Source organism: Jaculus jaculus, chromosome 5 (assembly GCF_020740685.1).
Source record: "Jaculus jaculus isolate mJacJac1 chromosome 5, mJacJac1.mat.Y.cur, whole genome shotgun sequence".
Classification (NCBI taxonomy): domain Eukaryota; kingdom Metazoa; phylum Chordata; class Mammalia; order Rodentia; family Dipodidae; genus Jaculus; species Jaculus jaculus.
The window spans coordinates 175162300-175182673 of NC_059106.1; the positions used below are offsets into that span (position 1 = coordinate 175162300).

At 45.4% G+C, this 20374-nt stretch overlaps 1 protein-coding gene, 2 non-coding genes and 1 pseudogene across 6 annotated transcripts in view; all 4 read right to left on the bottom strand.

Annotated features, from left to right (window-relative positions):
• Positions 1 to 7384, bottom strand: part of Agbl5 (AGBL carboxypeptidase 5) — a 23271-nt gene extending 15887 nt beyond the window's left edge. The window contains exons 1-10 of one of the 4 annotated variants that reach the window (XM_045149272.1): positions 7149 to 7384; positions 6707 to 6760; positions 5248 to 5508; positions 4838 to 5009; positions 3986 to 4149; positions 2966 to 3143; positions 2359 to 2537; positions 1518 to 1968; positions 784 to 953; positions 323 to 458 (exon numbers count right to left, since the gene is read on the bottom strand). In XM_045149272.1, the coding sequence (XP_045005207.1) occupies positions 323 to 458; positions 784 to 953; positions 1518 to 1968; positions 2359 to 2537; positions 2966 to 3143; positions 3986 to 4149; positions 4838 to 5009; positions 5248 to 5462 (1665 nt within the window). In that variant the 5' untranslated portion in view covers positions 5463 to 5508; positions 6707 to 6760; positions 7149 to 7384. Of the gene's footprint in view, positions 1 to 322; positions 459 to 783; positions 954 to 1517; positions 1969 to 2358; positions 2538 to 2965; positions 3144 to 3985; positions 4150 to 4837; positions 5010 to 5247; positions 5509 to 6706; positions 6823 to 7148 lie in introns of all 4 variants that reach the window. The other 3 variants (XM_045149270.1, XM_045149273.1, XM_004669365.2) reach the window with 3 other exon arrangements.
• On the bottom strand, positions 6925 to 17929 carry LOC101616370 (annotated as a pseudogene).
• Positions 7654 to 7726, bottom strand: Trnaa-agc. The gene has a single exon. It is a non-coding gene; the product is annotated as a tRNA-Ala (tRNA).
• Trnay-gua lies at positions 8165 to 8253 on the bottom strand. Its single transcript is given in 2 exon segments — positions 8165 to 8200; positions 8217 to 8253. It is a non-coding gene; the product is annotated as a tRNA-Tyr (tRNA).
• Positions 17930 to 20374: the final 2445 nt, after the last annotated feature.

The following is a 20374-nucleotide window of genomic DNA, read 5'->3' on the forward strand; positions in this document are numbered from 1 at the left end:
GTTCTTTCTACTCTTACATATCCAGCATAAATGGAATCAAGATAATAATTGTGGGGGTACTTTTCAGCTCAGGCATGAATAAACACAGAATGAGGAAGCCCAGCTCAGACCAACTGATTTCCTGATTTATGCACCAGAGAAATGGCTGTGGTTGGGGTCAAAAGTCATGCCTGCTACCCTCTTAATACTGTTACAAGTCACAGCCACCCTCCTATAACCTGACGGGAATCATATCTCTGCAGAGGGTCTTAGAGTTGGACATCAGAAGTGAAGGCCTTTCCAGACTTTTGTTCCCCTTTTCCCACTTATCCCATTTTCATACCTGCTCAAATAGTTCCACAGTATATCTGGAGGGGAAAGCCGGCGGGGGAGGGGGGCTGGCACGCCCATTGTCATGGCAGGCAGCAGGGATGCTGTTTACTGAGCGTCCAGTGTTGTAGTTGCATTCAAGTGTGTAGCTAAGACACAGAGACCTTTATCAGTGTCTTGCTTGAACACGTATCAGGACAGAACCATTGGGGAGAATTCTAATGATCCAAGAAGGTAACCACTTGAAAAAAAGTGGAGAGAAAGTGCTAATACCCCACTAGCAACTGACTTTGGTACTACACCATGTACCCAAGAAGTTCCAAAACAATAGGCTCCAAGATTAGACAGTCTTGCTAACTGTAAGGCTCTCTGCTAAGAAGACTTGAGTGGTCCCAGCCCCTCAAACACCCTGGAGTAGGCACTGTTTTCTTTAAAGAAGCAGTTTTCTCAACTGTATCCCAGTTTCCACCCAACCTGTGGATTATCCCTGAGGCTTTGTAGATTGCAACACGGCCGCTTCCCTCTTTGGACTGGCCATCTCTACGGTCTCGGGCATACATATTCTTCTCTGAGAAATTGCAGCCCTGGAAGTCAAAGTGGGCTGAATTCAAGGAGATGAGCTTTGGATATAGCATGTTTTCCACCTGTTTGGGGGGAAGAAAAGGTAACTCAGGAGGAGAAACAGGAAGAAGGACAAGGGGCAAGGAAAGGGTGGCAAACATAGCCATGTGACTTGGTATGCATCATATGACATTACAACCATCACCAGTAATCAACATTTCTTGAATTTGTTGTTTTTGAGGTAGGGTCTCACTCTAGCCCAAGCTCACCTGGAACTCTCTGTAGTTCCAGTCTGACCTTGAATTCATAGCAGTCCTTTTACCTCTGCCTCTTGAGTGCTGAAAACATTTCTTTTGAATTTTGTTTGACATTTTTTCTAGGTGTTGGGAAGTTGTAATTGTACCTTCTTCTAGGCTCTTAGCTTTCCCCTCCAATATTACAAAATTTCCTTTTGCCTTGGTTTTCTAAACTCCACTAAAGACTGTGAGACAGGCAGTTGATCCTCATTCAGAGGTTGTGATGTAATGGTTAAGATACAATGCCTTAGTGCCATCTGTTTTTGGCTCTTGGAAGCTGTGCTGGGGTAGTTTTCATAGACCTTTCTGTTAGAATATTACCTTCTCACACAATATCCTTAGGATTCCTACCTGGGTGCTCTCATCACTAAAGCTGTTTCCATACATGAAGCAGCCCCGTTTAGAAGCATGTCCATGCAAGTCCACATAGTAAGCAACGCCACTCTCTTTTGGGGAGATGGTATCAGGGGCTGGTTCCTCAGTAGACTGTTGTGGCACAATCCATACAATGTCAGCCTTTTCTTCTGCTGGCTGTGTTTTGGTCCAGGTTGCAGGGCTTTCCCTATCAGGTGACTGTCCAAGGTGAGCTTCATTGTGGAGATTATTGGTTTTCTTGAGGTCAGAAAGAGGAGCATCAGGAGGGAGATGAGGACTGGGCCGATGCTCAGAGGGATTCTGGGAGTTCAGACCAGAGTGCATGTGATGGTAGAGAAGCACAGCTTTAGCCCCATAGATGGCTGGGTGCAGAACTGAATCAGGCTTCAAGTACTGACGGTTCAGATTCACTCCACGTGAGTCTGTGCTGTAGTAGAAAGACAGGACTCAATAAGAGTTTAGAAACCTGGGCCAGTGAAAGAGACACTAGAACCGATGACAAGGAGACTGGGGGTCTGACATCAAATGAAAGACTGACGCTATGTTGGAAAAGAATTGAGGAACAGACTCCTCCCTCACCTGCTGTCACTCTACCACAGAAAACTGAGGATAGCTACTTCTATCCATATGAGTCTTTATTCTAGTTTTGTTTCTTCCTAGGAATCCCTTTAGATACAATCTGGAAGATCAGATAGGCTTCCCTTATTAGTGTGCAAGAGGACTGGGAATACAGATGCCAGAAGGCTGACTTTTCAACCGAGAAGTAGGCTATAAAGGGACTAGTGGCAATCCAGAAAGGCTGGCAAAGGCTACTTACCGGTAATGGCCCCGGACCACACCATCAGGGTTCAACATGGGAATCAACTTAAAGACAAAGAGGCGACGTAGGGTTTGAGATCTGGGATCATCAGGTCGAAGAATAAAGTCCAGAAAACCATTGAAGACAAAGCTAGATGGAGTCTCTCCAGGATGTACCCTACTGCTTAAGAAGAATATCTGAAGTAGAGAGAAGAGCAGACATGAGATCAGCGATACTACAGTTCCACTCCAACTTATATGAGGGCAAGAGTGAGTAAGGCAGCCGGGCGTGGTGGCGCATGCCTTTAATCCCAGCACTCGGGAGGCAGAGGTAGGAGGATTGCCATGAGTTTGAGGCCACCCTGAGAATGCAGAGTGAATTCCAGTTCAGCCTGAGCTAGAGTGAGACCCTTCCTTGAAAAACAAAAAACAAACAACAAAAAAAAAAAGATTAAGGCAGAAAGAGACATAAGACTTCCAGCGTGTTGAGTTTGCAGAGGATACAGAAAATATAACCCTCTGTTTCAGGCTACAGGCTGAACTGAGGTCTAGGATGCCTAGAAGCTATCCATAATGGCTGAATCTAGAATTAAGCCAGAGTAGTACTAAATGCTGTCCCTACTCACCTTTTTGCCTGTGAAGCGGAATGGTCGGGGGGTGCTGGTGTCAGGAAATAGCTGCTCTAGACGGGGCTCTCGATCTTCCTGAAGCCCATGGCAAGAAGTGATTGTTAGTAGATCTACACGAAGTCCATCCAAAGAATAGCAGAGGAGCTCCCGGTGGTAATAGATGGTATCCAGAGGACTAGGAGTGGGGTGGATAAAATCATTAAGCCAGAAGAAGTCCTAGGACATGATAAGCCTCATCACTAGCTCAGGATTTGTAACATCTGGGCCATCCCTATAGCCTTTGGGGCTTTACAGCCCCTACACTGTCAAATGAGGCTAAGGATGTGGGGTAGGCTTGCACTGCCAGATGCAGTGTGCAAGTCAGGGTGAGCTTGTTTTTGTTTTCCCAGTTTATGACTCCCCAGAATAGATAACTTTGTATATAGAGAGCTGCCCCTTTGGGGACAGATGCAAAAGGTATGCTGAGCAGTTCTAGTGCTAGCTAAATTCTAGATAATTTGCTGGGCATGGTGGTACACATCTTTAGAGTGAGTTTTAGGTTAGGTCATCCAGGCCTAAAATGAAACCCTGCCTTGGAAAATAAATAAACACAAAAACTAAAATAAATTCTACATGACTGATGAGAGCTGGGATAGTAGGGCTTGAACTGGGCAGGTGGGAGAATGTCAGGCAAGTGATGGTATGCTGAGATCAAGGTCACCAAGGAACACATTTTTCAAAGTCCTACATTTACACAGAAAAAAAGAGTGATTTTTTTTTGTTGTTGTTTTTGTTATTCAAGGTAGGGTCTCACTCTAGCCCAGGTTCACGTGGAATTCACTGTATTCTCAGGGTGGCCTCGAACTCACAGCGATCCTCCTACCTCTGCTGCCCGAGTGCTGGGATTAAAGGCGTGTGCCACCACACCTAGCTAGACTGATGAAATTTTAATTCAGATCTATTCGGACAAATTCCAGAAGAAGCAGAGGTACTGTGTGATTTAGGCTGGTGTGGCTGCAGTAAGAATGGGGTTGGCACCTGCTATGGGTAGGGTGATTCTCCAGAAAGCGCTGGTCTAGCTGGTTTAGCAAATCCTGGCAGTCACTGTAGGAGAAGGGGTAGCAGAAGGCGAAGAAGGTGGTGGCCCCCCGGCCCTCTACGAAACGGTGAACAAAGGATAGCACAAACTGTGTCTCTGTCATCTGAGGAGCAGAGGAGGAAGAGGGAGGGGCAATATGCCACCAGTGTCAGAACTGAACCCCTTCTGGGGCCACCAGGAACTGACCTCATGCTTTTGACACCTTTTTTTTTTTTTTAAGGTTTTTTGAGGTAGGGTCTCACTCTAGCCCAGGCTGACCTGGAACTCACCATATAATCTCAGGGTGGCAATCCTCCTACCTCTGCCTCCCAAGTGCTGGGATTAAAGGCGTGCGCCACCACGCCCAGCTCTTTTGACACCTTTTTGAACTTCCCTTCCCCTGATACTTTTTATATGATTACCAGCTCCTTCAGGCTTGCTGAAATAGGGGCTCCTCTTGGACTCTAGCTAGGGATGAAACAAAGATAATACCAAAACCTGGGATTCCTCCTGCCTACTACTCTTTTTTCTTTAACTTTTATTTATTTTTAAGCAGAGGAAGATAGAAGAGAAAGAGAGCGAGCAAGCAACAGCGAGCACACCAGGACTCCTAGCCACTGCAAATGCACTCCAGATACATGTGCCACACTGTGCATCTGGCTTTACATGGGTACTGGGGAATCAAACCAAGGTCCTTAGGCTTTATAGGCAAGTACCTTAACCACTGAGCCATTTCTCCAGCCCCTTACTACTCTTTATTAAGGGCTTGTTTTCTCTAATACCCAATCATTCCTCCTAATGGGAGAACTTACCTCAAAGGTGGGTCGGTCTCGAATGCGTTCCCAGCGTGGCCGGGAAGGCAGTGTGCGCACAAGGGGGGCCATGCCCTGGGAATACAGTTTGCTTTGCTTGTTCATGTTCATGATATTGATCTTGATGAGTTTCCCTTGAGTTCCTCCCCGGACACTGAAGTAGAACCATGACCTGAGGGCCATAAGAGAGATCAGTTATTATATATGGAAGGGTTAGAGAAAGGATATGTGAGAGAGCGGGAAAAAGCCAGATTGGCAAAGGTCTATTTAACCAGGAGAAAAGGTGGGGGTAGGCGTTGGAAAAGAAAACTGCTGTGCTGGTATGAACAAGGAAGTCAAAGGGCTAACTGAAGTCTGGATCTGGGTACCAAGACATTCCCTCCTGCCACCCTCCATTTATTTTCTCATACCTGTTCCCGTTTTCAAATTCTGTTTCAGCACAGTCTGGCCGGGTCCACACATTGAACTCGTAGTCAGGGGAAGCAGCAATGGCACCAGTGGGGGCTGAAGCCCCCCCTCCTAGTCCTTCCCCATCACTGGACACAGTTTCCACCTTCTCTACATGGGCTAGGTTCCCTGAGTCAAAGCGAGAACTGAACAGCAATCCCCCACAGCGTAGCTCCATGATGGGACTGGGAAAGCATCCTCTTGCCCCACTCTGGCCCCGAGAGCTAGGGAAAAGTGATTGGGGTAGGGAAGAGGAAGAAAAATGAAACAAGACTTTTGGTTATCTCTGTATAAATGAAAGCTGTTCTTGGGCAGTGCCCTATGCAGCAAAATGCTCTCCTTAGAAAACAGAAGAGGGGCTGGAGAGATGGCTTAGTGGTTAAGATGCTTGCCTAGGAAAGCCAAAGGACCCAGGTTTGATTCCCCAATAGTCATGAGAAGCCAGATACACAAGGTGACTCATACATCTGGAGCTCACTTGCAGTGTGCTAGAGGCCATTCTATCTTGATAACTGTACCTCTCTCAAATAAATTATTATTATTATTATTGTTTTTTTAAGGTAGGGTCTCACTCTAGCCCAGGCTGACCTGGAATTTACTATGTAGTCTCAGGGTGACCTCAAACTCATAGGGATCCTCCTACCTCTGCCTCCTGAGTGCTGGGATTAAAGGCATGCACCACCATGACCGGCTAAAATGTTTCAATTTATTTTCAAACAGAGAAAGACACAGTCACACAGAGAAAGACAGAGACAGAGAATGAATGCACCAGGGCCTCTAGCCACTGCAACTGAACTCCAGATGCATGTACCATTTTGTGCATCTACCTTTACGTGGATCCTGGAAAATCAAACTCGGGTCGTTAGGCTATGCAGGCAAGTACCTTAATCGCTAAGCCATCTGTCCAGCCCCAATAAAATATTTTTTTAAAAAAAAGAAAACATGAAAGTGGCCTTCTTCCAGCACTCTACTCTGTTGCCACCCCCTCCCCACTAAAGGTTAAGAATGACCGAATTTAGTAAGGATGACTCTATTTAATTTAGAGTTCAGCTATTCCCAAAAATATTTAATGTTTTAACTGTGAAGAGAAACATTAGGCTCTAAGCTTTGTGACTCAAAGAGTAGATACTATCCAGAGGTTAAATTTCCCAAACCTACCCACCCAAACACATGGCCGTCTTCAGAGGGGTTGTGTTGAATCTGTTTTCTAGACTGGCTTTGTACTCTGCATGGTAGTTTCCTCTATCCATCCCTTTGTCCTCACAAGTACTGACCAGAATTATTTTGTTGTCGCTTCCCTGAGCCCTGGAAGGGCCGGTGTAGGTGTGTTTCCCCTCCAGTATTAACCCTATTATGGGTGGAAATTAGAAACGCGTGGCCTGTGCCCAGCCAAAGCAAACTGGTTAAACACCACTTGCTCACCTGCACTGCAGCTCAGTTCCAATTAGGGCATGGGTCTGTTTCCATCCTCCCGCCCTGTAGACACACTGGAGCTCAGGCAAAAGCTCCCCTGGGGGTAATGGGTGTCCTCAGCACCCCTAAAAAAGATGGACTAGTGGAACCTCGATTGGAGGTGACGGGTAGTTCCTACACCCTCAATTCTGGAGGACCCTCACATTGGCTGCCTTGCCCAAGTCAGGTTATGGTTTGGAGGCACAGGAGGGATCGAAACAGACAAACTGGAGGGTGGGAAGGACCGGCATGGGGTCAGAGGTGAGGCCGCAGGTTGGGGTGAGGCTGGCCAAAAGGCAGGTGGTCAGCCAGGGGCGGGGTTGGCCGGCGGGCCAGCCCGGGGGAGGGGAGGGCATTTGAGAGGGGCTCGGACCGAAGGGGGCGGGGCCGCAGTCCAGGCAGAGCCCCTCACCTCTCTCCAGGCCGCTGCTCCTGCTCCCTCTCCCGCTAGCGAGGCGGCACCTCGGGTCCCGGCACCCGGGTCCTCCACCCGGGACCCACACAAAACCCGAGCGCTGCGGTGCCGGGACCCCGCTCTGCCAGGAAACAAGAAGTCTCTCGTCTATTGGGCGTAGCTGCAGCTGGGTACGCGCCCAGTAAAACGCGCTGCCATTGGTCGGAGCGCAGGTTTCCGCGCACGTTAGCAGGTAGAGCGCCTGGGCGGTTCGGGGGCTTCCCGCAAGGCAGGCCCTGTGCGAGCCTCCGGAGTCCTCTCTGTAGGCGGTTAACTGCCCGTCTTCGGGAACCGGAAAGACAAAGGCGCAGAGCGAGAAACGACGTAGTGAGATTGAAAGGAAACAATATGGGGCAGTCTTTGCTTACTGTGTCCCAAAAGGAACAGTGTGATAAAACGTACCATGTTCACGAGTCCGCTATTGGCTGGTGTTAATCCTGGTTCTGTGGGGGCAAAAAAAATGTGGAGGATGCGGGCATCGATCCCGCTACCTCTCGCATGCTAAGCGAGCGCTCTACCATTTGAGCTAATCCCCCAGCTGCTCCCCATTTCCTTCCCTTTGCCTTTACAAGGTACTCTGTTCAGTGAGTGGATGAGTCATAATTTCGGGTACTTTCATTTGAGAGCATAGTGAATCTGTTGGGCAAGATTTAAAAAACCTGCTGGCCCCGTTTATTACACGTAATAAGGATTTATTTGAAAGCAATATCCTTTTTCTTGTCTCTGCTTCTCACTCTAGTGCAGACTGACCTGAAACGTCACAGGCTGGTCTCGCACTCAGCGATACTCTCAAGTGCCGGGATTAAAGGCGTGCACCACCACTTCCACCTCGTTATACATTTAAACCTAATGTACACTAATGTTGTATAACGTATCTCACCGAAAGTCAGCAATATCCTTGCATAGTCAGCCCACTTCTAAATAAACATTTCTTCTTTTGGAGTAACTTAACTTGAGTAAAAGAGTATTCGAAGTCCTTCGAGCCGGAATCGAACCAGCGACCTAAGGATTACTGAACTCCGTCCACTACAGTCCTCCGCTCTACCAACTGAGCTATCGAAGGCCTCGCTGCTAATGAGGGCGCCGGGTTCTCTCTAATGGCTACTACAGCTAAAGCTCTTCCTAGCCGGAAGCCCTCCGGGTTTAACAGAGCAAAAAAAGGTCGCTCCCAGACGAGAAAGATGCTTTCCTGGTACTTTGCTTACAGCCGCGAACGCGTGGCAGCTGGCGCGATGCGGGAGGAAGTGGAGCGCGTCTCTGCAGCTCACGCTGGCTGTGTCTGCGCCACTCCCTTTCTCTGGTTCTACGAAAAGCAAGCGAAGACGTGCGCTCCGTCAGCTAAGTTGCCAGCCAGACCCAGTACACACTAGCTGCTGAAGGCGGGGGCTGGGGCAAGAGGGGGAGGGTTAGGGTAGGGACTGGGGAAGAGACAGGACGCGGATTCACGTGTCGGAAGTGATCACACCCCGCGGCCTTGTTGCTCTTTCCCTGGGCCTGTGGGGTCAGCCCATAATCCTTGGCCCCTCTGTGCAGTCTAGCTTCGTGGCATGGAGGGTGGACGTGGATGTGCCTGGGTAGCAGGTTTGGAACACCTGTTGTGCCACCTTTAACCACCTTCGCCCAGGCAATGGTTGGGTGAGGGTTTCAAGTCTTAAATTTCCTTCTGCTGCTGAGCTGGGGGCGAGGAATGGAGAGAAGGTGGATCTGCCGTTTTGTACATTTTGTACCTGTTTTTATAGTCTTGTGTAGTTTTCTTGGCACACTTTTAGCATTGTAAGTGGTATTTATTTCTTTTTCCTTCCGTCCCTCCCTTCCTCTCCTCAATGTATGTGAAATTCACAGAACATGCAATTAGCTTTTTTTTTTTTTTGTTTTTTCAAGGTAGTGTCTCACTCTGGAATTTACTATGTCGTCTCAGGGTGGCCCTTACCATGATTCTCCCTCAAGTGCGCCACCACCCCCGGCTTGCACTTAAGTATATTTCTTTATTTATGTTTTGGTTTTTCAAGTTGGGGTCTCACTGTAGCCCAGGCTGATCTGTAATTCACGGTGATTCTCCTACCTCTGTCTCCAGAGTGCGCCACCACGCCCAGCTTGTTTAGGTTTTTCCGTGGTAGGGTCTCACTCTAGACCAGGTTGACTTGGAATTAACCTCGTACTCGTGGCAATCCTCCTACCACTCACCCCCGGCTCAAGTAACTATTTTAATTTTTTAAGTTAGTATTTTTATGAGAGAGGATTGGTCCGCCAAGGCCTTCAGCTCCTGCAATCAAACTCCAGATGCGTGTGCCATCCTCTGCGCATGTGCAATCTTGTGCTTGCATCACCTTTTGTGGAATCTGGGGAGTCGAACATGGACCCCAAGCTTCGCAGGTAAGCACTAAGCCATCTCTTAATTAACTATTTTTTTTTTTAATTTATTTGAGAGCGACATACAGCAGGAGAAAGAGGCAGATAGAGAAAATGGGCACTCCAGGGCCTCTAACCACTGCAAAAAAAAACGAACTCCAACCACGTGCGCCCCCTTGGGCATCTCACTAACGTTAGTCCTGGGGAATAAAGCCTCCAACTGGGGTCCTTAGCTTTCATAGGCAAGTGCTTAACCACTAAACCATCCCGCCAAACCTTAATTAATTATTTTTTTCCAATTTTTCTTAACAATTTCCATGATTATAAAAAACATCCCATGGTAATACCCTCCCTCCACCCACTTTCCCTTTTGGGACTCCATTCTCCATCATATCCCCTCCCCCTCTCAATCAGTCTCTCTTTTATTTTGATGTCATCATCTTTTCCTCCTCTTATGATGGTCTTGTGTAGGTAGTATCAGGCACTGTGAGGTCATGAATATCTAGGCCATTTTGTGTCTGGGGGAGCACGTTGTAAGGAGTCCTACCCTTCCTTTGGCTCTTACATTCTTTCCGCCACCTCTTCTGCAATAGACCCTGAGCCTTGGAAGGTGTGATAGAGATATTGCAGTGCTGAGCACTCCTGCCACTTCTTTCCAGCACCATGATGCCTTCTGAGTCATCCCAAGGCCACTGCCATCTGAAAAGAGAAAATTTCCTACCCAAAGTGAGAGTAGCATTAATATAAGGGTATGAACATTAAGAGAAGTGCTTACTGGGCAGTTTGATAAGCATGGTATATACATTTAGCCAGACACCAGCAGACATTACACCCCAGGACTCATGACTACCCTTGTTTTAAGTTTTCAGTATCAGGGATGTATTCCCTCCCATGGAGCAGGCCTCCAGTCCAATTAGAGGGCAGTTGGTTTCCACCATGACAGACATGCCACTATTGCGCCCATTGGCTCATTTGGCCTGGCTGGCCATGGCCAGATATAAAGCTTGGAGTGTCCACTATTGAGTGTCTTCACTGGTGATTTCTCTCTCTCCCATTGAACTGCATGCAGAATGTCTTCTTCCAGCTTTCTGTCAGCTGGTCTACATGGAGGTGGTTATCAGCTCAGTTCCAGCAGGATTTCTCAGTGGCCTTGCAGCCCAAGTATGTGGAATCTTCAGTAATAGGGTCTTACCATCTATTCCTGGTGGGAAACCAAGGACCTCGGCAATGGCCTATAACGTTTTGGGGGCATCAGGGACCTCCCTGGTCAACAGCTCACTGGAAGGTATCCTGTCCCTGGCACTGAAATTTTGCTAGCAATAATCTACGGCTCCTGAGTGTTCTATTGTCTAAAAATTAGGATTCCATATGATTTATTTATATCCTCTTAGATTTTGATTAGCCCTCCCTCCACCTTTCCTTTACTCAGTCTCTTCCCCTGACCTCACTTTGGGTTTTTTCTCCCCCATTAATCTATTATTGTACTTACATATATATAATACTATCCTATTAAGTACCCCCCTCCCTTCCTTTCCTTTCCCTTTATATCTCTTTTCTAGTTTACTGGCCTTTGCTACTGAGTTTTCTTCCTACTCACACAGAAGTCCAATCATCTGTAGCTAGGATCCACATATGAGAGAGAACATGTGACGCTTGCCTTTCTGGTCCTGGGTTATCTCACTTAGTATAATAACTATTTTTTAAGTAAACAATTTAGTAACATTTAGTGCAATCACTTGCTGTGCAAATATTATGTCTCTTAGTTAGAAACTAATTTTTAAAAATTTTTTATTTTTATTTTTTTATTTGAAAGAAAGAGGCAGATAGTGTGAGAGATAATGGGTGCATCAGGGCCTCCAGCCACTTCAAATGAACTCCAGAAGCATGTGCCACCATGTGCATCTGGCTTACATGGGTCCTGGGGAGTTGAACCTTGGTCCTTAGGCTTCACAGACAAGCACCTTAATTGCTATGCTATCTCTCCATCCCTAAAAACTTATTTTTAATCATCAGGAAGAACACTTCTTATCCCTTAAAAGTAATTGCTCTCACTTCCCTTACCTTCACTTCCCTCACCATCACTTCCCTTGGTGTCCTGGCAACTGCTAGTGATTCCTAACTCTATATGTGCCTCTTGAATATTATGAATAATAGTCATTTTGTGTGAGCATTTGGCTTTTTAAATTTTATTTTATTTTATTTGCAAGGAGAGAGAGAGAATGGGCACACCCAAGCTTCTAGCCATTGCAAACTCCAGACACAAATGCCCCCTTGTGCATCTGGCTTACATGGGTACTGGGGAATCAGACCTGGGTCCTTTGGCTTTGCTGGCAAGCACTTTAACCACTAAGCCATCTCTCCAGCCAGAGCATATGTTTTTAATTCTCTTAAATATCTAGGAGTGGAATTGTTGGGTTACATAATGATTATGTGTATAAAATTTGAGGAACTATCTAATTGTTTTTCATCATGACTACAACTATTTTATTTATAACTACTTTTTGGGTTTTTTTTCCAGGTAGGGTCTCACTATAGCCCAGGCTAACTAGGAATTTGCTATGTTGTCTCAGGGTGGCCCGAACTCATGGCAATCCTCCTACCTCTGCCTCCCAAGTGCTGGGATTAAAAGCATGTGCTACCATGCCTGGCTTAAATGTTACTTATTTTAAGCCAGGTTCTCACATAGCCTAGGCTGCCCTCCAATAGCTCTGTAACTGAGGCTTTATGCTCCTTATCCTCCTACTTCTACTTTTCAAATGCTGGAATCACAGTCCTGCACCACAATGCCTGGCTCTGAATGGTTTTTTTTAATATTGCCTGTATTTCTGCTTACTCCTGCAGATTACTTTTACTTGTTTGGTCAAATAGTATAAGACTCTTCAGCCTTTTATCCAAAGTTGCCCATTCACTATATGCCAAATTATTTCATGACATTCACCAAGTATAGGGTTAAAGAAAATTTTATTAATTATGAGCAAAAGAAAATAGCATATTAATTTACATTTTCATTTCTCACCAGGATCCTCCTACTTCTGCTGGGATTAAAGGCATGTGAAGACAAACTTTTTGATTTTTATATTTTTTATTTTTATTTATGGGTGAGAGAGAGAGAATGGGCATGCCAGGGTCTGTACCCACTGCAAACGAACTCCAGGTGCATGCATGTGCATCTGGCTTACATGGGCTGTGGGGACTTGTACCTGGGTCATTAAGCTTCACAGGTAAGATCCTTAACCATTAAGCACTCTCTCCAGCCCAAATTCATTTTTTTTTTTAGTTGAAACTTTGTATGGCTACATCAAGTGTTGGTACCGTCATTTCCCTCCTTCCTGCCCCCACTCCACCTAGGGCTCTCCCTTAGTGGGATTGCTGACATTCACCATGGATTTGTGGGTTATGAGTTGTGAGAGCAGCAGTCAGTCATGGGGGCAGGAAGGCATTTTCACTTCATCAATGAAATAAATCTTTAAAAAATATTTTTTTAAATTTATTTGAGAGAGGGAAAGAGGTAGAGTGAGGTAGAGATTGAGAATGGGCATGCCAGGACCTCCAGCCCCTGCAAACAAACCCCAGACACATGCGCCCCTTCTGCATCTGGCTTACGTGGGTCCTGGGGAATCAAACCTAGGTCCTTGGCTTTGCAGGCAAGTGCCTTAACCGCTAAGCCATCTCTCCAGCCCTGAATTTTTTTTTTTAAATGATTTATTTACGCTGGGCCTTTAATCCCAGCAATTGGGAGGCAAAGGTAGGAGGATCACCATGAGTTCAAGGCCATCCTGAGACTACATAGTTAATTCCAGGTCAGCTTGGGCCAGAGTGAGACCCTACCTGGAAAAACCAAACACCCCCCCCAAACAAACAAACAAACAAACAAACAAACAAACAAACAAACAAACAAAAACCCAATTATTTATTGGGGGGAGGAAGAGGGAGAGAAGAGAGAATGGATGTGCCAGGGCCTTCAGCCATTGCTAACGAACTCCAGACACATGCACTGCTGTGTGCATCTGGCTTATGTGGGTCCTGAGGAATAGAACTTGGGTCCTTTGGCTTCGCAGGCAAATGCCTTACCTTCTCTCATCTCTCCATCCAGCCCTTTTATTTATTTAAAAATTTCCCCCCAGACTATTGTTTGTTTTGGTTTGTTTTTTCTGAGGTAGGGTCTCACTCTAGCTCAGGCTGACCTGGAATTCACTATGTAGTCTCAGGCTGGCCTTGAACTGACTGTGATTCTCCTACCTTTGCCTCCCGAGTGCTGGGATTAGAAAAACAAAGTTTTAAAAATATTTTTGTTTATTTTTGAGAAAGAGAGAGGGAAAGAGAAAGAGGCAGAGAGAGAGAGAGAGAGGGAGAATGGGTGTGTCACAGCCTCTAGCCATGCCAAGGAACACCAGCTGCATGTGCCACCTTGTGCATCTGGCTTACATGGGTCCTAGGGAGCTGAACCTAGGTCCTTTGGCTTTGCAGGCAAGTGCTTTAGCTGCTAAGCCATCTCTCCAACCCTTGAAAAACATTTTAATATAATCATCACTTATACACAAATAATGTTGATATTCTAGTTCTAAAAATTCTTGGTTTATCTAAGACACTTAAGATGTAACCTCAATAGTGATTGCTTCCCATTTTCTAGTCTCTTGATCAGTACATATCCCTATAAAGATCCATCCTTGTGCAAACTTGATTTCCTCTTTAGTGGAGTTTTTCCCTTCTGACTCATTGAGTTGAGGGTAGATTGAAGACATAGTGCCATGAATTTGTAATGTGTATTGTCTTTGAGCTGGCAGTAGTGTTCCAGATGGAAGCAGAACTGTGAATTTCTTGACACCTGACTCATCTATTCCCTTCACTAAAATATCTTTAGGTGAACACTCTATCATAAGAGAATCTTGCACTGTTTTCTTTCTCAGTAAGGAATCCTGCTTCTACAGCTGCACCAACAGGGATACAGCTGGGAAAAGATGTTTGTTTGTTTGTTTTTTCGAGGTAGGGTCTCACTCTAGCTCAGGCTGACCTGGAATTTGCTGTGTAGTCTCAGGGTGGCCTCAAACTCATGGTGATCTCTGCCTCCCCAGTGCTTGGATTAAAGGTGTGCACCACCAAGTCTGGCTGGGAAATGATCTTTAATCAGTTGCTGTAACCTTGGGATTCGAAGAAACCCTCCACAAAGGACAACCTTATTGATAGCATCTGTTGTGAATCCACTTTAATCTAAGAGTCTTTGGATTGCTTCTACACATTTATTAAAAAGTGGAGCTTGCCGGGTGTGGTGGTGCACATCTTTAATCCCAGCACTCGGGAGTCAGAGGTAGGAGGATCGCAGTGAGTTTGAGGCCACACTGAGACTACATAGTGAATTCCAGGAGAGCCTGAGCTAGAGTGAAACCCTACCTCAACACCCCTGCCCCCCATAAAAAGTGGAGCTAGTGCCGGTCATGGTGGCACACACCTTTAATCCTAGCACTTGGGAGGCAGAGGTAGGAGGATCACCATGAGTTCGAGGTCACCCTGAGACTACATAGTGAGTTCCAGGTCAGCCTGAGCTAGCGTGAGACCAGAAAACCAAAAAACAAAAAAAAAAAGTGGAACTATACAAGGTGGTGATGCTTCTGGAGTTCATTTGCAGTGGCTGGAGGCCCTGGTGTGCCCATTCTGTCTTTCTTTCCCTCTGTGTGTGTCTGCCTCTTTCCTTCACTTAAATAAATAAATAAATAAATTTTTTTTAAAAAAGTGGAGCTAGGAGGATCAGTATGATTTTGAGGCCAACCTGAGACTACATAGTGAATTCCAGGTCAGCAGGGGCTAGACTGAAACCCTACCTCGAAAAATTAAAACAACAACAACAACAACAAAAACACACCACTACCACCATCAACAAAACGAAAACCAAAGCTAGGTATGGTGGCACACGTCTTTAATCCCAGCACTCAGGAGGCAGAAGTGGAACTACAGAGTGAATTCCAGGTCAGACTGGACTAGAGTGAGATTCTTCTTTGGGAAAAAAAAATCAAACAACAAAAGAAAACGGAGTTGAAGAGAACACATGTCCTGGGCTGCAGAAATGGCTTAATGATTAAGGAACTCGCCTGCAAAGTCAAAGGACCAGGTTTGATTACCCAGGACCCATGTAAGCCAGATGTACAAGGTGGTGCATGCATCTGGAGTTTGTTTGCAGCGGCTGGAAGCCCCGGCACACCCATTCCCTTCCCCTCCTATTTCTCTCAAATAAATAAATAAAAATAAAAAATATATAAAAAAGCGAACACACATACTTTGGGCATTAGCATGAGGAGATAAATCTAAAATACTAGTAATATGTCACATTTGATGTAAGTCTTTACAGATGAACCATGAAATTACATGCCTCAGTTCTTTTGCCATTAAATGATCACTTAGTCATGTGGTAGTTATCCTTACACAGAAAAAACTTCGATTAGCAATTTAGACATTTTTTTAAAAATTTTTTTATTTGAGAGCGACAGACACAGAGAGAAAGACAGATAGGGGGAGAGAGAGAGAATGGGCGCACCAGGGCTTCCAGCCTCCGCAAACGAACTCCAGACGCGTGCGCCCCCTTGTGCATCTGGCTAACGTGGGACCTGGGGAACCAAGCCTCGAACCGGGGTCCTTAGGCTTCACAGGCAAGTGCTTAACCGCTAAGCCATCTCTCCAGCCCAATTTAGACATTTTATAAACTGAGAAATCTTGGGCCAATTGATAATATTTCTGACTGTATTAACATCTTAGTGCTAAAAATATTAATAGAATCTCTTAAAATTCTGACATTATACAGTCTGTGTTAAACATTCTGTTTTTATGTTTTGCTTCTGCCTTAAGATTTAGTTTTTTTTTAATGTATTTTTGCCCTGAATTAAGTAATAATTTGGTGGGAACTCTGCTTTTAAAATCACCACTTACTGGGTTCTAATAAATTAAAGTTAAATTTGAAAAAAAAGAAAAAAGTGGAGAACAGGGATGGAGAGATGGCTTAGCGGTTAAGGCACATGCCTGCGAAGACTAAGGACCCAGGTTCGATTCTCCAGGTCCCACGTAAACTAAACACACATGGTGGCACATGTGTCTGGAGTTTGTTTGCAGTGGCTAGAGGACCTGGCATGCCCATTCTCTCTCTCTAATAAGTAAATAAAAATAGATCTTTAGAAAAATAAAGGTGGAGAACAAAGCCGGTTGTGGTAGCGCATGCCTTTAATCTGAGTACTCGGGAGGCAGAGGTAGGAAGCCACCCTGAGACTACATAGTGAATTCCAGGTCAGCCTGAGCTAGAATGAAACTCTACTTGGAAAAAAACAAAGAAACAAACAAAAATGGAGAATAAAGAAGTTCAAATCTTGCTCTGGACACATTTCAGTCAAATTCTTGACCTTCATACAGTGAATCTAGAAAACAATTGGCATTTCCCGAGGCTGACAAAGAATGTTCTGCCACTTCTGCACTGTTCATCAATTTCATCATGGCTCAAACATTTCCCCTCACATCATGTTTGAAAGACCTCTGGAACTCAGAAGCCAGATACTGTGCTAAGGTTTCTGTAACATGTGCACCTCCAATGTTATCCCTGTTCATTGAAAGAACCCAGTACATTCCACTGTTAACTTCCACGACACTGAGATAAGGATGTTCCTCCAAGCTTAAATACCAAAATCTTGCTTTTTCCAGTAGGGAGTCTTGTTGAGTTCCATAATCAAGAAGAGCTGCAGACGGCTGATGGATAAGCCGCAAAACATGGAATCCAGCAGCAGCACTGCTTCTCCAAGAGCAGTTCTTTGCTTTTCTCCAAAGTCAAATGGAACAGTGGCAGCTACATCATTTGCACCAGAGCCCAAGACAGGATGTTTCTTTCATTTTACTAAATATTGTCTGGCAACATCTTCTGGATTCTTCTCCAGCATCTATTTTATATTGCAATTTCCCATTTTTTCCAATGATTAAGCATTTACTTTCCAAGATGCATTTCTGAACTTGTGGATCATCAGCACTATCCATAAAGATATAAAGATAACTCAGTATTAAAGTCAGTACTGTAGATAACTAAAGCTGCATTTTTCATACCACTTCTGCCAAGGATCTCTTTACTTTTATTTCTGTATTTGAAATATTTCTCAACCATCTGTTCATTTTCTGAGTAAACAACAGCTGGAGTAACTATCGCCAGCATCATTTGCAACCACATCAGTCTGACCATCCTGTAGATGGCCACTCAGGCCAAGGTGCATCCCAGGTGGCCTCCGATGGCTGCCATGGCACAGCAGGGACCACAGTGCAGCAACAAGACACTGCCGCAGCCAGGGCTAACCGCCACCATGAAACCCCGCCAGGCACCCCAGATGATTCTTTATTTGAGGGCCAGCAGCTTTCCCAGGATGAAACTGCAGCTACTGTGTTTTAATGTGGGAGATGAGAGACTTTTGAAGGGCCAGGGGATCAGCATCTTTAGGAGTGAAGAATGGAGGGGAAAGATAAGGCCTTTCCTGTTTCCTGTCCAGGTGGCCTGATAGCTTTTGAGGCCCGCAATCTCCGCCCCCCCCCCCCTCCTCTGGGGTTGGGTCTGGCTCTAGTTGCAGTCTCATGGTGGCTTGGAACTAACAGCAACCCTACCTTTGCCTCCCAAGTGCTAGATTAGCACCACCATGCCTAGATCTTTGAGTTATGAACTTTTTTGTAACAAAAGTCACTTATGCTATGGTCCACTGAAGTCAGTGGTTCATTAACTCTTCAGATTTCAGCTGTGAGAAGCATATGTAACTCCCAAAATGTGTTCTTAGGGAAAGTGTGAATGCCCACCTTCAGTACCACTGGAATACAATCTGGGACTCATACTGGTTTAATTTACTAGCTCAGTTTGAAATCTGTTGACAACTCTGTAAAAATGAAATGACTAGATGTCTAGCTTTGTTTTGATGAAGAGCAGGTGTGATGTAGAGTATGCCTAGGAAAAATTCTGTACAATCCCAATTAGAGGTGTAAAAGGAACCTTTTGAAAATGAATTTTTTTTTTCCAGTAGCCCTTCAAAACCAATTAAGGTTGGTATTAGTGTCCCCATGGGAGTTTGGAAATACCAACTAAGTTGAAGGAAAATGTTACATTCAATAGTCACAATATCAGAAATGAATGGACCAAACAAGTTAAATCTATACACATTAGAAGCCACCACAATGCTTGTAACATGCTTAACTTCTGGACCTAGCAGCCTTGGGCTCCTCTCAGGACAGTATCACCTTACTTGTTCCATGCTGCTCCCACCCCAGGCTTACATTCAACAGACCTCTAACTTGCCTCAAATATAGGCCAGTTACAAGGACTCCTATTCTTAGGTAGGGAGAGCCTGACCAGAACTGAATAGAATGTATCATGGGACACTAGGTCTGCAAGGGTCTGTCTGATGTGTTTACTTTCCAAGAGGTAGCAAAAGCAAGATGGTTGGTGTTCCTATTGGGTCAAGATGTTTCCAAGCTTGCTGCTTTATAATCTTACTGTGGGAAAAGCAAGGTGTCATTGCACTTCATGAGAAAGGGACTGTGCTAAGTGGCAGCCGTATGTATTGATCACCTCAGTGCTTCTGAGGGAAACAAGCAGTCTGTGGAGCAACACTGTCATAGATCTGGGATAAGAACTGAAACACCAGCAGTTGTTTCAAACCTAAATGAAAAATGAACTTTAGTGATAAAACCTGGACTAATTTATTTTTGTTTGTTTTGTTTTTCGAGGTAGGGTCTTGCTCTCTAGCCCAGGCTGACCCAGAATTCACTATGTACTCGGTGGCCTAAAACTCATGACAATCCACCTACCTCTGCCTCTTGAGTGCTGGGATTAAGGTGTGCACCACCATGACCGGCTTTTATTTTTTCCAAGGTAGGGTCTCACTGTAGCCCAGGCTGACCTGGAATCCACTATGTAGTCTCAGGGTGGCCTCAAACTCACAGCTATCTTATCTATGCCTTCAGGGTGCTGGGATTAAAGACGTGGTTTGATTCAGGTGTTCCCCATCAACTTAGGTATTCTGGATGCTAGGTTCCCCAGCTGATGGCAGTTGGAAATTGAAGCCTTCTGGAGCCAGTGTATTGTTAGGGGCGGGCTTATGGGTATTATAGCCAGTTTCACCTTGCCAGTGTTTGGCACACTCTCCTGTTGATCACCTTATGTGGGCCAGGGGGTGATGTCCATCCTCTGCTAATGCCATCGTTTCCCCCTGCTATCGTGGGGCTTCCCTGAGAGCCTGTAAACCAAAATAAACCTCTTTTTCCCATAAGCTGCTCTTGGTTGGGGGATTTCTACAGCAATGAGAACCTGACTGCAGCAGTAAAGTGGTACCAAGGAGTGGAATTGCTGCAAGACACCTGTGTGGCTTTGGCCTCTTGGAACTGATTTTCAAGAGGAATGTGGAAGGATTTGAAACCTTGGCCTAAGATGCTTTGCAGTGCTGTAAGTACTGCTTGATGGACTATTCTGGTCAGAGTTGAAAGACCTGAATGCAGTGAGAACTATGGACTGTGAGGTTTGGCTTATGAGGGTGAGAGTTTTGCTTGGATTGGGCTGGCAGTGTATGTGGAAAGCTTGGTGTTATGCCCGTGTCCGGAGCAGTTGTGCAGGTTTGCATTGCATAGAAAAGGATTAGTGAGCAGAGGGATATGGCACAGGAAAAAAAAAAAAAAATCTTTGGGCCTAAACTGCTGCCCATTTTCATCTGCAAATTTTTGAGATATTACAACCTTTGAGATTGGACTGGCTGACCTGCACTGGGGCAACAGGAAGAATGTTCTTCAAACTTTGCTTTATTCCCCCCTGGATTAACAAGTTGGCACCCTACTTGGTATTGTGG